Here is an 18,086-nt window from a genome sequence, read left to right on the forward strand (position 1 = left end):
ACCGACGCCAGCAACCGACATTCCAGGTAGGGGATATGGTCTACCTGTCCACCAAATTCATGAAATCACCTCAACCCTCGAAGAAACTGGGGCCTAAGTAAATCGGGCCGCTTCGAGTAACACAGATAGTGAACCCGGTGGCAGTACGCCTGGACCTGCCGCACAATCTAAGGAGACTCCACCCGGTATTCCACAGCAGCTTCCTGAAACCAGCAACCACCTCCCGATGGCACCCAAGCACACCTCTGCCCTCCCCAGTGATGATCGACGGCCAACATTTCGAGGTAAAAGAAATACTCGATTCCTGCCGTCAACGGGGCACACTATACTATTTAGTAAAATGGAAACACTTCCCCCACCCAGAATGGGTGGCGGCTCAACACATTAAGGCACCGGACCTGACCCGAGCATTCCACACGACGTACCCCGACAAACCAAAGGGGCGCCCAGCCGAACCGGCCCCTTAGGACACACTTCCCCCCTCGGGCCTCCCCCCCCACCCGCGTCGCCCCCAGGGGAAGGGACCCCCCCAAGCCCGCGACTTGAGTAGGCCTCCTCCATGAGCACCGTTGAGCTGAATGCATCAGCACAACGGCACACATAACAATACCACGGAAACAAGAGCAAGGGATTAAAAGATAAGCAAAGCGACGCACAACAACAGACACAGACCCCGAGAAGGGAACGACCCCGGCCGGAAAATCCAGTCAAGAGAACACAAAGGGGGAAGAAAGAGCGACAAAGACTGGGCGGATCACGAGGCACACCTGGAGCTGTCACCAGGAATGCAAAGGATATCGCCCAGCTGAAAGCAATCACCAGCCGGAGGAAGAAAACGATTATGAGAGGAGCCCGGGGCACCAGCAGGGGCCCCGTGACCCCTCACCTACCGGCAACGAAGCATACAGGACTTGGGGGGATGACACAACCCAAGGTGGTGGGGGCGCTGACCAGCACGGGCTATTTAAACCCCGTACCGGCGCGCTCCCTTCACTCTCAGCTTTTTCCAGCTATGCACTATGCTGAAATAAACCAGAACCTGATCCTCCCTAAATTAGTGTCTGTGTTTTACTCAGTAGTAGGCAGCGCATGACACTTAGGCTTAAGGTTTTTTTCCTGCCACTCCACGAAAATGCTCAAAACACGTTGTTACAAAAACTCCCTAAATTATTATTTTTTCTTTTTCATTAGTTAGCTATTTCATCTCATGAAAATGCCACTCCAGTGAAGTTGCTCCACAATTCAGGAGGACATTTAAATGGACCTGCGCGTACCATTGGTGCAGCTCTGATAGGATATTTGGGTGAGAATATGTTAAAATAAAATGATACGTGTTTTGTATGGTGGTTCCCCAAGTATGTAATACTTCTTCATTCTGTTACATTAAAAATTACTGTTCAGTATCAACTTTTTAAGGAAGGTTCATTGCAGCTGTCAAAGATATCCAGCCTGAACACAAGACTAAACTGTTAGGTAGTCCTCATTTAGTGACTGCCTCGTACAGTGACTGTTCACAGTTACGATGGTGATGAAAAGGTAACTTTGTTACCAATCCTTGCATTGACAACCTCCACTGGTTTGTAAAGCAAAGGAAAGCTGAAGTAAGATTATAAGCACAGTTGTGGTTTTACTTCGCTTTGCTTAACTACCAAGTTGCAGGTCCCAGTTGTGGTCGCTTTCCTGCTGCTGGTGCAATCACATTGCTTTCAATGTGTAGAAGAACAAACAGCTTACTCTTGCAATCCCTTCCTCTCTGACCTCTCTGCTCGGAGGACGTGTCAGGCAAAGGAGAAATTGCCTACAGAAATTGCTTACTTTTTTTCTCCCTCTCGCCCCCAGAGCGGAGAGATCGGAGAGGAAGGGATTGCAAGACCCTTCAACTATTACTCTGTAAGCTGTTTGTGTAGCATGACTGTGGCTCCCAGGCCTGGGCTGCCAGTGCAATTGCATTGCTTTCATTATGTAAAAGAGCAAACAGCTTACTCTCTTACAATCCCTTCCTCTCCAATCTCTGCTCTGCAAGGCGGGGGGGGGGGAGAACAAAACACAGGTCAGGCACAGGGCAATGCGGACTGACTGTAATGGCGATCACATGACTGAGGGACGCTGCAGAGGTTGTAAATGGGCCATAAAGTTATTTTTTCAGCTCCATTGTAACTTCGGCAGTCACTGAACGAGTGGTCAGTCAGCAAGGACTGAAGTTCCTTTTGTTTCCTGCATAGGGGAACCCCCCTACATGTGGTAGGAATCTGAATGCATGTATGAACACACAAGATTTTGAACTGTTTATTTGACTTTATCCTCTGGTATTGGCAACCTCTACAGGATGTGCAATGTAACTCCAGCAACTCAGAGTTATGTGTGATAACTTCTTTTCCATTTATTATTTTTAAATATGGCAAGATAAAGGAAACTGGAACATTTGCTAATGTGTATTTTCGAAGTCTAATTAAGATGATTATCCTGTAACTGAATAATCAAACTGATTAAACTGGCTTTATTTTATTTTGCTACCCTCTGTCTAGGGGTGAGAACATTTGTCCCTAAGCCTGTTGCAACTACATTACAGTATATTGGTGGAGCTGCCGCTATTTTGGGTCTGGTAGCTATGGCATCGGATGTAGAAGGACTTTATGCTGCTGTGAAGGCCCTTGTTTGTGTGGTAAAGAGCAATCCTCTTGCTAGCAAAGAAATGGAAAGAATCAAAGGTTATCAGGTATATGTAAAGTTAAACATTACTGCTTATACGGACTGAATTTGGGTGAAATTCATTATATTTCACTTTAAAATCAGGTGCAGATATTAGGTTTAGGAGAGTGGGAAAAGAATTACATTCCAACATTAGAAGCAGTGACAGCATTATGGTAAAACAAAGTGCTATGGCTTTGCAGTTTAAGTGGCGCAACATGGTCAGCTGCTAGCTCAGCAGAGGCCCTTGGATTTGCCAGATTGAAAGGAAGAACTCACAGGAGCCTGAAGAGAAGCAAATGAGAAGCTTTATTGTTGGGATAATAAGGACCATCTGTGTCTGTTGAAGGACATTTGTAGTGAATTGGAGGCTGTTTTATCTATATAATTGATTTAAAATATAACATTTCATTTGGGTAAATGGCAGAGGCGTCTCCTGTAAAACGGGAATCATTTTCCATAAGAGGCAGGATTATTGTTCTAATCAAAACTAAGAGAGCATCCCTACAGTGATCCAGCAGTATTATTGCTTGATGTGGAATGAGCTTCAGCTTCTGAATAGAGGTTGGCAGTAAGAGGGTTTTTTTCCCCCCAAATGAACAGAGAATTTAATGGTCACGACATTATAGCCTTGCTGCATCAATCCTTAACTTGTCTTCCCAAAACTTAAAAATACAAGACCATCGGAGTAATGTGTAAATATGTAGATAAATATTTAATGACATTAGTATATGTGCTATGCATACAATATTAGTACATGATTTAGTTCTAAGAATGAAAAAAAAATCAACATTTTGAAATCTCAAGATAATGGGTTCAGAGAAGCTAAAAACTTGTTTTTTAAGCACCTGCCCTTTCTTTTGTTACATTCACCTAAACGATCAAAGGCTTTAATTATGAAATGCCCTCACTGTTACATTTCCTTCCATACATTGAATTGATTTTTTTTTTCTTTTTGAAAAAAAATATGGATTCTGTAACAACAATTCATTAGCAAGAAGCAGATAATACTTTCCTTCCGTCACGTCAAAATGCCTTCTGTGCTGGGGTTACTTTCAGTTTCATTTCTGTTTTTTCTCACTGTTACCCTTAATAATTCAATTTACTATACATTTTGAGGTTCTTTACGTAAGAAAACGTGGCTGTTTGACTGGCTGTTTCTTCTATGCTAGGATGAAGTGGATATTTCTGTTTGTCTAAAATGCTTTGAGATTGTGAAATTCAAAAACATTGCACTTCAGTGTCCGTATGCGGTTACGTCTTCTTTCAGTTGCTGGCCATGCTGTTAAAGAAGAAACGTTGCCTTTTGAACAGCCACATTCTACATCTGACCTTTTCTTTAGTGGGAACTGTTGACAGCGGACATGAAACATCAATTATTCCAAATTCAACTGCTTTTCAGGATCTGCTTTGTGATTTTGAGGTACTTAGAATATCTCTGGATGCTAGAAATTAAGATCATTAGCAATTCTACAGTATAATTGTTGAAAGAGAACATGTACCATTGGGGGGAAAAAAGGTTTTCGTGCTTCACATGCCGTGTTGTATATGGTACAGTTGCACTGCAAATAAATACATGTTGATCAATTTTAATGTAAACTATTGAAATAAATTAGATAAATATTCATCCCTCTGGTGCCTTCCAGGTGTGCAGGAATTACAGTTCTCATTATCTCCAAGCTGGCTGGGGAATGTGGGATTTACAGCGCAAGCACATCAGGAAAACATCAATTTGGGAAAGCTTCAGTAATGTGGAGGATGCTTTGTTCCAAAAGGAAGATACAATTGGAAATAGATTAGTTGAATTCAGTTTGAAAAATATTAGATATGAACAGAGTTAGGCACTGATACTTGATATCATCTACTTTCCTATAAACCCTTTACAACTATTTCAGTGGGGAAACACAAAGTGGAAATTTAGTTTGAAATAGAAAATCAATTATAATATTCATAAAGATTTGGCTTGTGTTACATTCAGAGCAAGACAGAATAAGCACAATCCAAATTTTCTTTTTTCTTAGACCAGTGAACAACCCTAACCTGGAAATCTCTGTGAGAAAAAGAAACTGTAAATTAGTGAAGTGTTAGACGGTATTTCCTTCCAACAGAACAACAAAATAAAGTAAATGTTAAGATGGAATCAAGAACAATCGCTTCTGATTTTGCTGACCTAGAATAAAGATAAAGTAATAGTCAAGCTTGGCTCCTGATGGAGTAAATGGGCACACCCATGGAGATATTTTGGTGGTAGCAATATCTGCTAAATCAAGCAGCATATAAGAATTAGAAATATTCTTGCATTTCAGGTTTGGCTTCATGCCCCCTATGAACTTCATCTTTCATTGTTTGAACATTTCATCGAACTTCTTACTGAGTCCAGGTAACACTGATCACTACTGCTTTATAAACAGTATAAGAAAATCAACACTCCAGAGTTTTTTTCCTCCATCAGTATTCTCCGAAAACTGGCTTGCTTGCCATGGTTTAATTTCCTTACACAGCTTGATTCATTCTGCATTGTGTTTTGCTTTTGAGGTGATGGGGGAGTAGGAAGGATATCCGATTTCATGATAAAATACAGTATGTACGTTAAGGCTATACAGTGCTTTGGATTCATTCTCCAAATGAAGTTTTAGAATATGCCGAAGCACAAATACTTTAATTCAGTTACAGTCTCAGAAAAGACAAAACTGCTTTAAGGTATTGGGTACTGGTGCTGTGTTTACACTTTGAATTTGGAGCAGTGCATGGGTCTAATATACATACACAGTAATACACATATACACCGGAAACCAAATAAATTGTTCCTCGGAAACAGAGCACCCTCCCTTGAAGATCTCATTCAGATAATGCTTGGTTCTGAAATCGGTCATGGAAACTACAAACGTATGGACAAATCTTGTCTGCCAAAATGTTAATGTTTAAGGGCTTTCTTGAATGAATTATCCTAATGGTATTAAGAGGTGATGTTCAGGGGTGGGGGATAGAAGAGATGGGACCTTTTGTAGCAGACTGTCATCTTCTTTCAACCGGCATTTGACTTGAATTTTGTTCGGAATCTATGTAAACTAGGTAACAGTCAAAGGTATCAACAAACAAAAAATGTTGGGATATAAAAATTGAGCTAATTAAGTAAATAAATACAGGTATTTTCGCATTAAGTAATACCATATGATACCAGTCATGCGGATTTCTCAATTGATATATCTGGTAATTGATATGATTGCCTCTCCAAAAATAATTCACAGTGAAATACAAGAAGCTGCTCATTTTCAGTGAGAATTCCTCATTTATCAATATCATTTATTTGTTCTTCCTCTTGCAGCGAAGCCGCGAAAAATGCAAAACTGATGCGGGAATTCCAGCTCATCCCCAAACTCTTGCTGACTCTTCGAGATGTGTCTTTGTCACAGCCAACCATTGCTGCCATTAGCAATGTTCTGAGCTATTTGCTTCAGGGATTTGCTAGCAGTAATGACCTACTCAGGTACCATTGAGATTCTCTTCGGATTTTCGTCCTACAAAAATTAGAGAGTGTGCTGATATCTCGGAGTGGGTCCATTTCCCTATTCCTGCATAGAAATACTTTTTGTAGGAGAGATGGAAATTTTTATTTAACAAACGACCAGAATCTACTGGATAGTATCCATAAGTATCTTAATATATAGTTTTATCATGCTTGGGAAATGTAATAGTTTTTACATTCCAGAATTCATGTCAGTTCCAAAGGGATAATCCCACAGGGTAACTCCAAATATATTATTTACGCTCTTTTTATGTAATAGTTGTGCATTGTCATCTGTGTCAGAGGTTCATGGCCTTTTCATAATGTCACCTTTCCCAACCAAGTCTCCTTCTGATGTGTTAACTTCCAGCAGTACAAGCAGCATTTCAGTAGATTGGGGAAGGGCGGTTTAATATATGTCGGACCAGGGCAATTTTAATTCTAAATAAACTGTCACCACAATCTAGTTTTTTAAACCAACTGCCACTTAGTGTTACTTTTACTGTTAACTAATAGCAAAATTAAACTCCATCTGTCACACAAGTGCATGCCATTTTCCCCCCTCTGTCTTCCAAGGTTTGGACAGTTCATCTCTTCTACTTTGCCTACATTTGCAGTCTGTGAGAAATTTGTAGTCATGGAGATGAACAATGAAGAAAAGCTTGACACTGGTAAGTAGTTCTAGATTCAAGGGAAAGAGTGAAATAGAAGGCAAGATGTGTTCTTGCATTACCATCAAAATGGGTGTGGGTTTTTTTGTTTTTAAACTCATAATTTCCATTCTCTGGTGCCCATATATACTATAACTGCCCAGAGTCCCCAGTGTGAGGGAGATGGGCAGTGATAAAAATATGATATGGTAAATAAATATTAAAACTGTTTAATACAAAGCTATTTTCCATTTAAAGGTTGGGCATGTATAAATAGTGCTGTAAAATAATATTGAGTGCAGAATTTGACAATAAACTCCTGTCTTCCTCAACCTGTGTCCCACAAAAATTTTCAGCCAGCTTGTTAGAGTCCCAACATATCTGGAGATTGGGGTGGGGAAGGGCCCCTAGTGTTGCCCCCCCCCCACTTCTTAACTCCTAATTAAACAGATGAATTTGAAAGCAGAGTGATTAGGATCGACCTGCCTTAGAAATGTCCCAGGCATGTTTTTAAAATAGTTGCCTTTTAAAATCTGGTTGTTTATTGCATGTTGTCTCACTTCTTTGTTTAAAAAAATGGTTAATTGGAAATTCAGGATATCTGAATGAAAATGAAAATATATTTATACTGGCACCTTTTGAAGTATCTATTCAACCAGGAAAAGCAATGAGATTGCTGGTGGCCTGCAGGGAACAAAGCTCTTCAGTTATATTTGATCCATAAATGGCATTAAAAGTTAGGTATAAACTTTATAGTATACACTTACAGAATTAGTGTAAGTTTTTAGAATAAAGCATGGCTTATTTCTCTCAATTACATCACATCATTACAAATATGCTGTAAATCTGCCCATCTGGCCCCCAGCTATGGGAAAGAGAAAAGGAACAAAATCCCAAAAATGAAAATGTAAAAGAAGAGCTCTTCTACCCTTAAAAATACATGAATGATTTCTACTAAGTACAAAATATAAGTATGATGCTATTATACTAAGAAAACCTATTTGCATCTTAAATTGCCTAGATGTTCATTGGTAGATTAGCTTACAGACATTTGCTGTATCATGTCTACATAAATTACAATATCTATATCATAATTCCATAATGAATTTATTAGTGCATTTTCTTTTTTCTTTTTTTCTTAATCTATAATTGTCCCATCCTGTAATCTGCAAAATCTAGAGCATTTTCAGCTCAAGGAACATTATACCCCATGCTATAAAACTGGGAAGTATCTGTTAGCTAGATGTATTATGTGTTAATGTCCACTGACATTATTTTAGAAAATAATACTTGCATGAGCATTCAAAATTACATGCTTCAAAGCAGTAATCTGTGTTTTAGGAACTGAAGAAGATTTTGGTGGTCTTGTTTCTGCAAATCTTATTCTTCTGAGAAACAGATTGCTGGATATCCTGCTTAAGCTTATGTACACATCTAAAGAAAAAACAAGTGTCAACTTACAGTGAGTACACATAAGCTAGATTTTTTTTAAAATGTAACTAACAAAATCCGGGATTCTGCTTTGGTATTGGTGGACATCAACAGATCCATGTGAGCAGCTTTGTATGGCACTGCTGTGCTTTATGGAGAGCAAAGGAGCAGTTACCAGTGCTGTCATTTGCAGACATAACCCCCTTCCCCCCACCCATTAAAAGTCCTGAAATTGAGCAAAACACTAGATCTAGTTAGATTCTTTTTTTTCTCTCCTGAAAGATTGCTAATTCTGGGGCTTTCCCTTAGGGCTTGCGAAGAACTGGTCCGGACCCTGGGCTTTGATTGGATTGTGCTTTTTATGGAAGACCATCTTCATCCAGCTACAGTGACTGCAGCCATGAGGATTCTGGTGGTTTTGCTGAGCAACCCAGCTATCCTCGTCAAGTTCAAAGAAGGTCTCAGTGGTGGGGGCTGGCTTGAACAGACTGATTCTGTATTGACTAATAAGATTGGAACCGTGCTTGGTATGAATCTCCAAATGTTACCATGTTAATCAAAATGTTTATATCATTGGGGGTTTTTTTCCAGGCTGAGTGTTGTGGCCATTATAAAGTTGATCAGGTATTGGGAGAGACATTTCTATTATCTAACATATTCAAAGACTGGAGATGGCCCCTGAACCAGTTAACTGAAGGAGGGTACACAGAAAGCATTGTGGCTAAATGAGCCAGCTTAGGATATACTTCATGCATAGTTTCCATTAGTTTAGAAAATACCTGTGGATAATTTTATATATGCACTATTATTGATCAGTGTGTTTTAGAAAAAGCTTATTAAGCTAAAACCTCTTTAATTTGCATGTTTATATTCTATAAAAGGTTGGTTTTCATCTACAGAACGTAAAATATATCTTTGTTCAGAGACTAGTTTATAACATTGTCAAATATAGAGTGTGTAGATACCGTCTCCCTTGCCAGTTTAATGGTAGAATGCCGGGGGGGGGGGACAAGCTGGAATGCTAATCCATTACATTTGCACATTTGAGTAGGAGCTGACTATGCTCATTTGTATGCGGGTGTTCCCCATATAGGCCCTTCCAAATGATCTAATTATGCTGATGTTATTACAACATCTGCTTGGGAGCAAGGTCACAGCTGCTCTTATAATGTAAGAATTGGATCAAAATGGAATATATGGGAAGTCCTAAGATGCAAAAACCTTCAAAGTTAGAACATTCCTTCCTTGCTCATTGCTCTGTTTAATAATGTGGGTGTGCCTGATGAGCAATATAGTAGGCATCAACTGTTAAGGGCATGTTCTTTTGCTAAATACTGAGTATTTAGCATATACTAAACATTTTTAATCACAAAGAAAAAGTATTACAGAGGATAGGATGAACTATTTTTAAAATACTGTTGAGTAAAACCCAGGTATTTTATATTAATACCTTTATTTATTGGGAATTAACAGACATCACAAGATAGAGGTGAGGTGGTGGACATCTAAGGCAATACTGCTAAAATCTATTCTGAAATTTAGATGAAATTGGCTTCCACTTGAGTACTGAAACTTTCTGGAAAGTACAAGCTTGCTTGGTTTTTTTTTGTTCATTTTAAGAAAAGTGCTGCTTCATTGTTTTTGTATTCTTGCTGAAAATCCTGTTTACTTATTATATTGTGCATTCAATTTATGTTTAAAAGAATAGTCTTTCAGCATTCTTGTAGAAGAAGCTGAAACTGAATTACTCTACCATCTCATTTATACCTTGTCTTTGCAAACAGCAATAATTTACTTTTTATGTTTCTGTCCTATACTATACTAACTCATTTGCAATCTTTGACAAATCCAAAGTAAAAATATAGATGTGTTTTCTTTTAGAAGTGAAAGGGAATGAGAAAATATTTCTTTGGGAGAGAAATAAAGAACTGTTTAATTATATAATGATTTTGCTGGGCAACAGTTTGTCATTATTGAATTCCTGAGCAATTCCATTTGCCTCAATGGGCTTATGCAGGAAAAAGCATAGAATTTGCATAATGAAGGACAAAGCATATCAGCAAACTTCATATTTAAAATTTTCTCTTTAGACCAAGGTTTTGGCTATATGAGTGTTTTTCCTGTTTGGCCTAGAACTCTCCATAATCTCAAACATACAGGTGAATAAAAATGACATAGAGAAAAATCATTCTGTAGCCAAACATTTATTTGCCCTAGTGACAGTGGTGTTAAGTTTGTTTTTCCAGTAAGTGTTGATATTACAGATCTAACTTTTCTTCTTTCTTTTTTGCCTAGGTTTTAACGTTGGCAGGAGTGCTGGTGGCAGATCAACTGTCCGGGAAATTAATCGGGACGCCTGTCATTTCCCAGGCTTCCCAGTTCTTCAATCATTTCTTCCTAAGCACACAAATGTGCCTGCGCTGTATTTCCTTCTCATGGCACTTTTCCTGCAGCAGCCAGTGGCTGAACTGCCTGAAAATCTGCAGGTCAGCGCACCAGTCCCCGTCAGCCGGTGCAACCAGGGCGGACAGGTAGGAAGTATGTAGCAAAATGTCTACTGTATTCAGTGAGATGACTGGGGAAAAATGAGCGTTCCAAGCTAACTTTGCATTAAACTACATCAGCTTTGTATTCAAGGATATAATTAGAAGATCCCCATATGGGATCCTGCAGCACCCCTCTTAGACCAATAGGATTCTCAGAGTATGCGTCACATAACCGGAAACAAAATTAGAGTTAATCGTCTGCATTCACACACAACATGTCAGGCTTGTTTGAGCCTTTCCAGTGAACTCAATAGAAATGTTAATGATTAACAGGACAATTTCAATCCAGGTAGTCCTTGCTTAATTGTGGTAATCAGAACCAGAATTTCTGTCGCTAAGCAATATGGTCATAAAGCACCTTGTCACGTGACTGCATCACTTAGCAGTCGCTTTGCTGTCACTAAGTGAGGATTGCAGGTCGTTAAGCAAGGACCTCCTCACAACTTCCTGCCAAATTCCAACAACCAAAGTCAGTGGGGAAGCCGGCAGGAAGTTGCAAGTCCCAAGTGGCTTGCAAGCAGGCCAGCAGGCAGGCAAGTTGTTGCTGCTGAGCATGGGAGGGTGCATGGGTTGCTGCGGCGGGCATGAGAGCGATTTCGGGCCTGGGGGTGGCTGCTGCTGAGCGGGGGACACTTACTGGAGCGACTTGCAACCTTCCCTGCCAGCTTCCCTATTGACTTTGCTTGTGGGAAGCTGGCAGGGAAAGTCGCAAATGGTGGTCACGTGTCATCATAAATGCAAGCCACTTGATGAGTGCCCAGATTGTGATCACGTGACCACGGGGTTGGTGCAATGGCCAGAACTTCAAAGACCGGTCATAAGTACCACTCGTTCAGCACCATCACAACTGCGAACAGTTGCTGAAAGAGTGGTCGCTAAGTGAGGACTACCTGTATATAGTTTATTATTAAAGATAGATATTTTTAAAATATTTAAAAACTGACCCCTGCCCTCAAAGTTCATATAGTTGCTTATGTAAATCTGTGCTATGAGCGTTGTAACATGTCTCTCACACACAAGAATTAGGAGGGAAAAGGAATATCACCTTTCTAAAATGAAAGCATTACTGAAGAATGATCAGGAAGTGCTGTTTGGTAAATGACAATTGGGAATCTGAATATCAGCTATTATACCGGTGTTTGTTTTCAAATTGACAAGTAATCGTAGCATGCCTCTTACTCTCTGCAGACTCCTATATAACCTAAATCTTTTTTATTCTTCCACAATCTTCAGACAGATATATGTGCTTCCATGACCAGTTGCCCTATTTGGGACATGGGGGTATCTACTTTTTAAATATTTCCAATAAATAAGATATGATGAAGTGCTTAATAAAAATAGATACAGGTTCTGGTGGATTGAGTGAGCATTTTAAGTCACCCTATCTTTCATTGGTTGATAATAACCCTAAAGTTCCAACAAGTGGAATGGCAAGCTTTGTATTGCAATAATGTTCAAATTGCTTATAAATGAACACAGAGAGTGCAAAATTATGTATTTGTATTTTTTTTCCCCTCCCTGCTAAAGTTTGACTTAGACTCAATTTGGACATTCATATTTGGTGTTCCTGCATCAAGTGGCACCGTGGTTGCTTCAATTCACAGTGTTTGCACAGAAGCTGCATTTTTACTGCTGGGAATGCTTAGGAGCATGTTAAATTCAGTAAGTATAGTGTCTCTCTGAAAGCCCATGGGAAGTTGAGATATTGTACATGTTCAATTTATCTGTTTTGCTTGTAAAAATCCAATAACAGATTCTGAGGTAAAATCTTTTCCAAATGCTGAAAACTCTCCATTTTAAACTCTAACAATATCATATCCTACTCATTCCTGCTAGTTGCTTTCACGATGCCATTAATGGAAACAGTATTTTAGGCAATAAGTAAAAACAAGAGAGTTTCATGTGTTAAAGTGTTGATGTGATAGAGGAGAGCAGCCCAACCTGACTTGCAGGGAAATCCCTCTGTAGTTGCTTTTTTGCTCCTGGAGGAAAGGGTGGATGGAGGGATGGATGGATGGATGGGCAGACAGATATAAATACAAGTGGCTACCCTTCCTTTAAAAAAATACAGCATCTAACAAAACATAGATATTGCCATATCTTTCTACTTTCATTGTTTCCTTGATTTCATCTATGTTTAATATTAATAATTAACTGGAACAAAATTGTTGGCTTTTGCAGGCGAGTGAATGGAAGGTGAGCAGATAGCCTTGATCCAAGCTATGTCACATATTAACATACTTCTCCCTCACTCTCTCCCATGATATAGTTAACAATAAATAGGGTTAATTCCTCAATATTGTTTTCTGTTAGAGATGCTACTCAGTACAGATCTGTTTTACATAACACACCACATTATTTCACGTTATTTTATCATTTAAATAAACTTTCTAATGTTCTCTTGCATTGCAGCCTTGGCAGTCAGAGGAAGAAGGGTCTTGGCTTCGTGAATATCCAGTCACACTCATGCAGTTCTTCCGATACTTGTATCATAATGTTCCAGATTTAGCTTCAATGTGGATGAGCCCAGATTTTCTCTGTGCGCTGGCAGCTACAGTGTTCCCTTTCAACATTCGGCCATATTCAGAAATGGTAGGAAACAAAAAATTATCCCCCCTCTCCAAAAATAAAAATTATTCAGTATCTATTGCTTGGAAATTGACCTGAGTATTTAGTTAGCAAAAATAAATGCATTAGAATAGGAAGATTCATCAATAGTTAAACAGGGAAATTAATGAGAGGCATATCTGCTGTAAGTACCAGTTGATTATTCGTGCAAAGATGATTTCTGATTTTTAAAACTTGCAAGCCTTAAGTGAGAAAAACATGAAAACTTGGAGAGCCGCAGCCAGTGGGAGAGACCTTGGGAATTAGATGGTCCCAGTGTTAGACGATTATGCATGTTTATGTTTAAGAGGCTGAGGGGAACAAAACCATTATCTTCACTGCTGTTAGGGAGGCTTTTGGGGCTTTGTGAAATCTCATACATGGATTAATACCGTCAAATTCAAGAGGCTTTACAACTCTCACATGGGAATTAACACTTGCTACTGCTTAACCTTTATAGTCTACACAGTCTTGAGAGTGAAAGTTAAGCCACACATCGTCACATCGTTTTGCACCATATTGATAACAGCCACTGAACATTCTGTGTGGATAATCATACTGCTTTCACGATGTCCTTTCCAGTATCTTCTTAGCTTGTAATTAGGAATTTAATCTGCTTATTATCATCCATAAATTTTCGTTTAGTAGAATATTTTGCTTGTGTAGCTTTCTACTAAATCTTTTTCTATCCATTTCATATTCTCAGCAGGTATCTTTAGATGTATGGTCCTTATGGGTAGCAAATTTTTATATCTGGCCACAGTCCAAATTATAGTCGCTCGATCCTGCGTCATGTGTCTCTATGGAGGGAGGAGGGGCAGAGTTACTATCTCAGAGCAGCTGTCTAAATCATTTGTGACAATAGCCAGCTTGTAGGCCTCCTTAGCACCATCTGCTGTTCTAGGCTCTGTGGCAGTGGGATGATTTTTTGCTGTATCATATTTATCTGACCCCAGGATGCCTCTGGCTTCTGAGAATTCAGTTGCAAGACATGGATTAAGATTACCTTTAATGCATGTTTAGGGGAAATTATAAGTGTCCTTGGATTCTGGCCACTGATACCAAACAATTGAACAACTAAAAGGAATGCCAGGATTGCTGAATGTCAAGGATTACTATTACTATTAGTCCAAGGAAGGAAGGCTTCTCAGAGAACAGATGCTGGATGAGAGGGAGAGGCAGTGAAGGACTGAAGAAAATTATGTTCCTGAGTTAACCATCTGCCTTTGAAACACTGGAGAAAATCATTCTGTTCCTTTCAGCTTCTAGAACTGAATTCTTTGTGGAAAATTGTTCACAATATTCTGTGGGGAATGTTGTTTTTTGTCATATTCCAGATTTCTTGAAGTTCTGGTAGGGGATGATTCGCTGTAAGATCAATGCCACATTTTCTCTTTAAAATATTAATTCCCATATCTAATTTTGATTATATACATGACTGTATGCCTAAACATTCAGTAAAGTTGGTTGGGTTTTTTTTTTTTTGGTTTTTTTTTTGAGGCACCCTAGAGTATATCTTCTTTTACAATTATTGTTTCCTTCCATAAAACCAAACTCAGATATTGAGCAAATACTAATTTATTATCTTGACTAATTAATTTTGAATGATACATTTTCTATTTTTAATCTGATTCATAGAATTCATCTGCTAAGTAAGGAAAAAGGTGAGACACTAAAAGATGTCAATGACACAGTACATGAACAAGAACATTGTAGTGACAAACAAAAAAGAACTGACATAGCAGATGTTTTGAATTTTAGTTAATCTCTTTGTCCTTAACAATTTCAAAAGGAAGTATCCTACAATACTGAATCCAAAGGAAAATAATTTGCTATTAAACTCCAATCATACTTTTTACCCATACCTTTCCCATCCAATCATACTTTTTACCCATTTCTACCCACTTTAATTGCAGATTTTTACCCATTTTAATTATAGACAATTATATCCAGTCCTGTACGTGAAATGTCCCTAATTTTTACATAATGCATTTTACCTTCCAAGTATGCCTGCCCACAAGCTGTCTTCTAAATGCCCATTAAATTTACTGTAAACTCCTGAATTAAGATCAGGGGGAGTTGGGTTGATAATTCTGCTTCAAATATTTTGAGTAAGTCACCATCTCGTAATGTGTGCTCACAAAAAAATTCTGAAGTAAAAAGGATAAAGTTTTTGGAAGAATGGCAGGCTACCAACGCATCCACTTTGGAGGTTCACAAATACTTGTGGAATGATAAATCTTTAGGTTATATTTCACCTTATTAACAATGATCTGGAAAATGAGCATTCTGAGAAACTTCTAGAGAAATAATGCTAATGTAACTAGGTTTTTTTTTAAAGGTAACATTGAGTTTGACTCTTGGTGACTGCATCGTAGGTTGCCATAGCTTCTTTCTGGGATGCTTTTTCAACTTTCCAATCTTGCCAACAGCCTGGAATTCTCATGTCCCCCATTCAAGTATTATGCAGTGCTGACTCTGCTTAACTTCCAAGATCCAGATAGGTCGGTTAGGTGCTACTACATGCTGAGATGTTAAAATAAGTAAATCATTGCAAACATCTTGTTCACTCTGTTGTCCAAAATTAAATTTTGTCAGAACTCATACACAGAACTTATATGACTGATTTTTTTTTCAAAAATAGGTTACTGATTTAGATGACGATGCCGGATCTCCAGCAGAGGAGTTCAAAGCATTTGCCTCTGATACAGGGATGAATCGGAGCCAATCAGAATATTGCAATGTGGGGTCTAAGACTTATTTAACCAACCATCCTGCTAAGAAGTTTGTGTTTGACTTTATGCGTGTGCTGATAATAGATAATCTCTGCCTTACACCTGCTAGCAAGCAAACTCCTTTAATAGATCTTCTTCTGGAGGTACTTTTAGTATTTTGTGATCGTTTCTTAAAGCAAAAAAAAGAAAAGTTACACTGGATATTTTCAGTGTTCTGTTGCTTGTTAATGGGTATTGCTTATCAGAATAATTTTGGGAGTCAGTAACTTGAAATGCTTTGCACCTTAAGAAAGCTGGTTGGTTTCATTCCATGTCCTCAGAAAGATTGTTATGCCAAAGACATAATGGCAGTCCTTTTTGTATATCTCATCTCTTTGACTCACCTTGTCTACCTCCTTTATCTTATTCAGCCAGAAAGCAGCTCAGAAAGATGAAAGAGAGAATGGGGGAGAGAATAATGTACCAAGGAGTCTTCTCCCCTGAGTGCTCTTTGTCCCGATTCCTACTTGTTAGTGAAAAGTTTGCAGAAAGAAACCAGAAAAGTATATAAATGTTGTGGGGGAAATGCCCACTGTAGTAAGGAACCAAAATGTTTGGAGATAGATGCAACAAAGTATCTTTTATTGCACAATTACAATTACAGCGATCACTGTGCTTTTGGCCACAAGAATGCAAAAGAGCCCTTCACTAAACAAGGGAATGGGTTGTATATCCCCAGAATTGTTAGACAGGAGCAATGTAAATCATACCCTGATCTTTACAGCTAGAATGTAACATCTGCTAATACTGTCAGATGACCTTACTGTAGTCTGACCCAGTGCCTCTAAACCCACATTCTACAAAGGCTCCAAGCCCATCCTCTTCTACTGATGCCAGCCCTTCTAACATAAACATCCTTTATCATACCCATACCCTTTTTACACCAGGGAATGGGCAACAATCTGGTTTCTGTTGTCTCTTCCCTTCATGGTCAACAGGCTGTTTCCATTCATCTGCTCTGTTTAATATACATTTCAGAACCATAAGGAAAGAGGGGAGTATTATTTGTCCCCCACATTGGCAACACAGGAAGGGAATTGTGTTCTCCAGTGACGCCTATTCCCTTCATTCTCTTCATCTAAAATGGAAGATAATCTACTGAAGGTTGTTTTAAAGAGCTAGCCCTCTCTGTTCATTTAGAATAACCTTGGGGGAAAAATGGACATGGCATCTCTTAACGATTAGTATAGAAAAACATGTAATCGGTATTTATTTTTGTCACTCAGTAGAATTTTTTTGCATGGAAATATGTAAAAAAGAAATATATGCTTGTCTCTAGTCATTTTAGCTGGTAATTTATACAGGACATTATGTTTTAATTTCAGAGGGCAAGAATAATGGTAGAGAATACATCAACTTATTTATTTATTTATCAAACTTTATCACTGCCCATCTCCCCCACATGGGGAGATAATATACTTATACTATACTAATAGACTACTTACACTATATTATACTAATAGACTACTTATTATTCACCATTTCACCAAATATATTGAATGGAATGTTCCATTTGTATCAAGTGCCAGACAATACAATGCTTAGATACAATATGTCCTAAATTTGCCAGAATTCATAGTAACATTTCAGAATAGCTTCCACTGGTGACATCTCGTATTATCCTTATTTTGTATTTCTAGGCATCTCCAGAAAGATCAACAAGGGCACAACAAAAAGAATTTCAGACTTACATTTTGGATAGTGTTATGGACCACTTGCTTGCAGCTGATGTTTTGTTAGGTAAACATTTGTTTACATGCTTTTATCTCTAATGCACGTCCTTCAGTATCCTCAAAAAAAAATACATTTGACAAATCGCTGGAAATACAAAAAGTTGTTTCTCAACATCTGTTAAAAGTTATGAATTACTCTAGTTGAGAATGAT

At 38.6% G+C, this 18,086-nt stretch overlaps 1 protein-coding gene across 1 annotated transcript in view; it reads left to right on the plus strand.

The window, feature by feature from the left end:
- The window catches only part of WDFY3 (WD repeat and FYVE domain containing 3), a 146,208-nt gene that overhangs the window by 87,029 nt on the left and 41,093 nt on the right, over positions 1–18,086 (plus strand). Inside the window, exons 23-35 of the mRNA XM_063309907.1 lie at positions 1,192–1,303; positions 2,526–2,716; positions 3,959–4,111; positions 4,995–5,068; positions 6,014–6,175; positions 6,770–6,864; positions 8,185–8,305; positions 8,584–8,801; positions 10,570–10,805; positions 12,348–12,482; positions 13,233–13,412; positions 16,072–16,305; positions 17,842–17,941. Of these exons, the coding sequence (XP_063165977.1) occupies positions 1,192–1,303; positions 2,526–2,716; positions 3,959–4,111; positions 4,995–5,068; positions 6,014–6,175; positions 6,770–6,864; positions 8,185–8,305; positions 8,584–8,801; positions 10,570–10,805; positions 12,348–12,482; positions 13,233–13,412; positions 16,072–16,305; positions 17,842–17,941 (2,011 nt within the window). The remainder of the gene's footprint in view (positions 1–1,191; positions 1,304–2,525; positions 2,717–3,958; positions 4,112–4,994; positions 5,069–6,013; positions 6,176–6,769; positions 6,865–8,184; positions 8,306–8,583; positions 8,802–10,569; positions 10,806–12,347; positions 12,483–13,232; positions 13,413–16,071; positions 16,306–17,841; positions 17,942–18,086) is intronic.

This window comes from Candoia aspera, chromosome 8 (assembly GCF_035149785.1).
Source record: "Candoia aspera isolate rCanAsp1 chromosome 8, rCanAsp1.hap2, whole genome shotgun sequence".
NCBI classification, from domain to species: Eukaryota; Metazoa; Chordata; class Lepidosauria; order Squamata; family Boidae; genus Candoia; species Candoia aspera.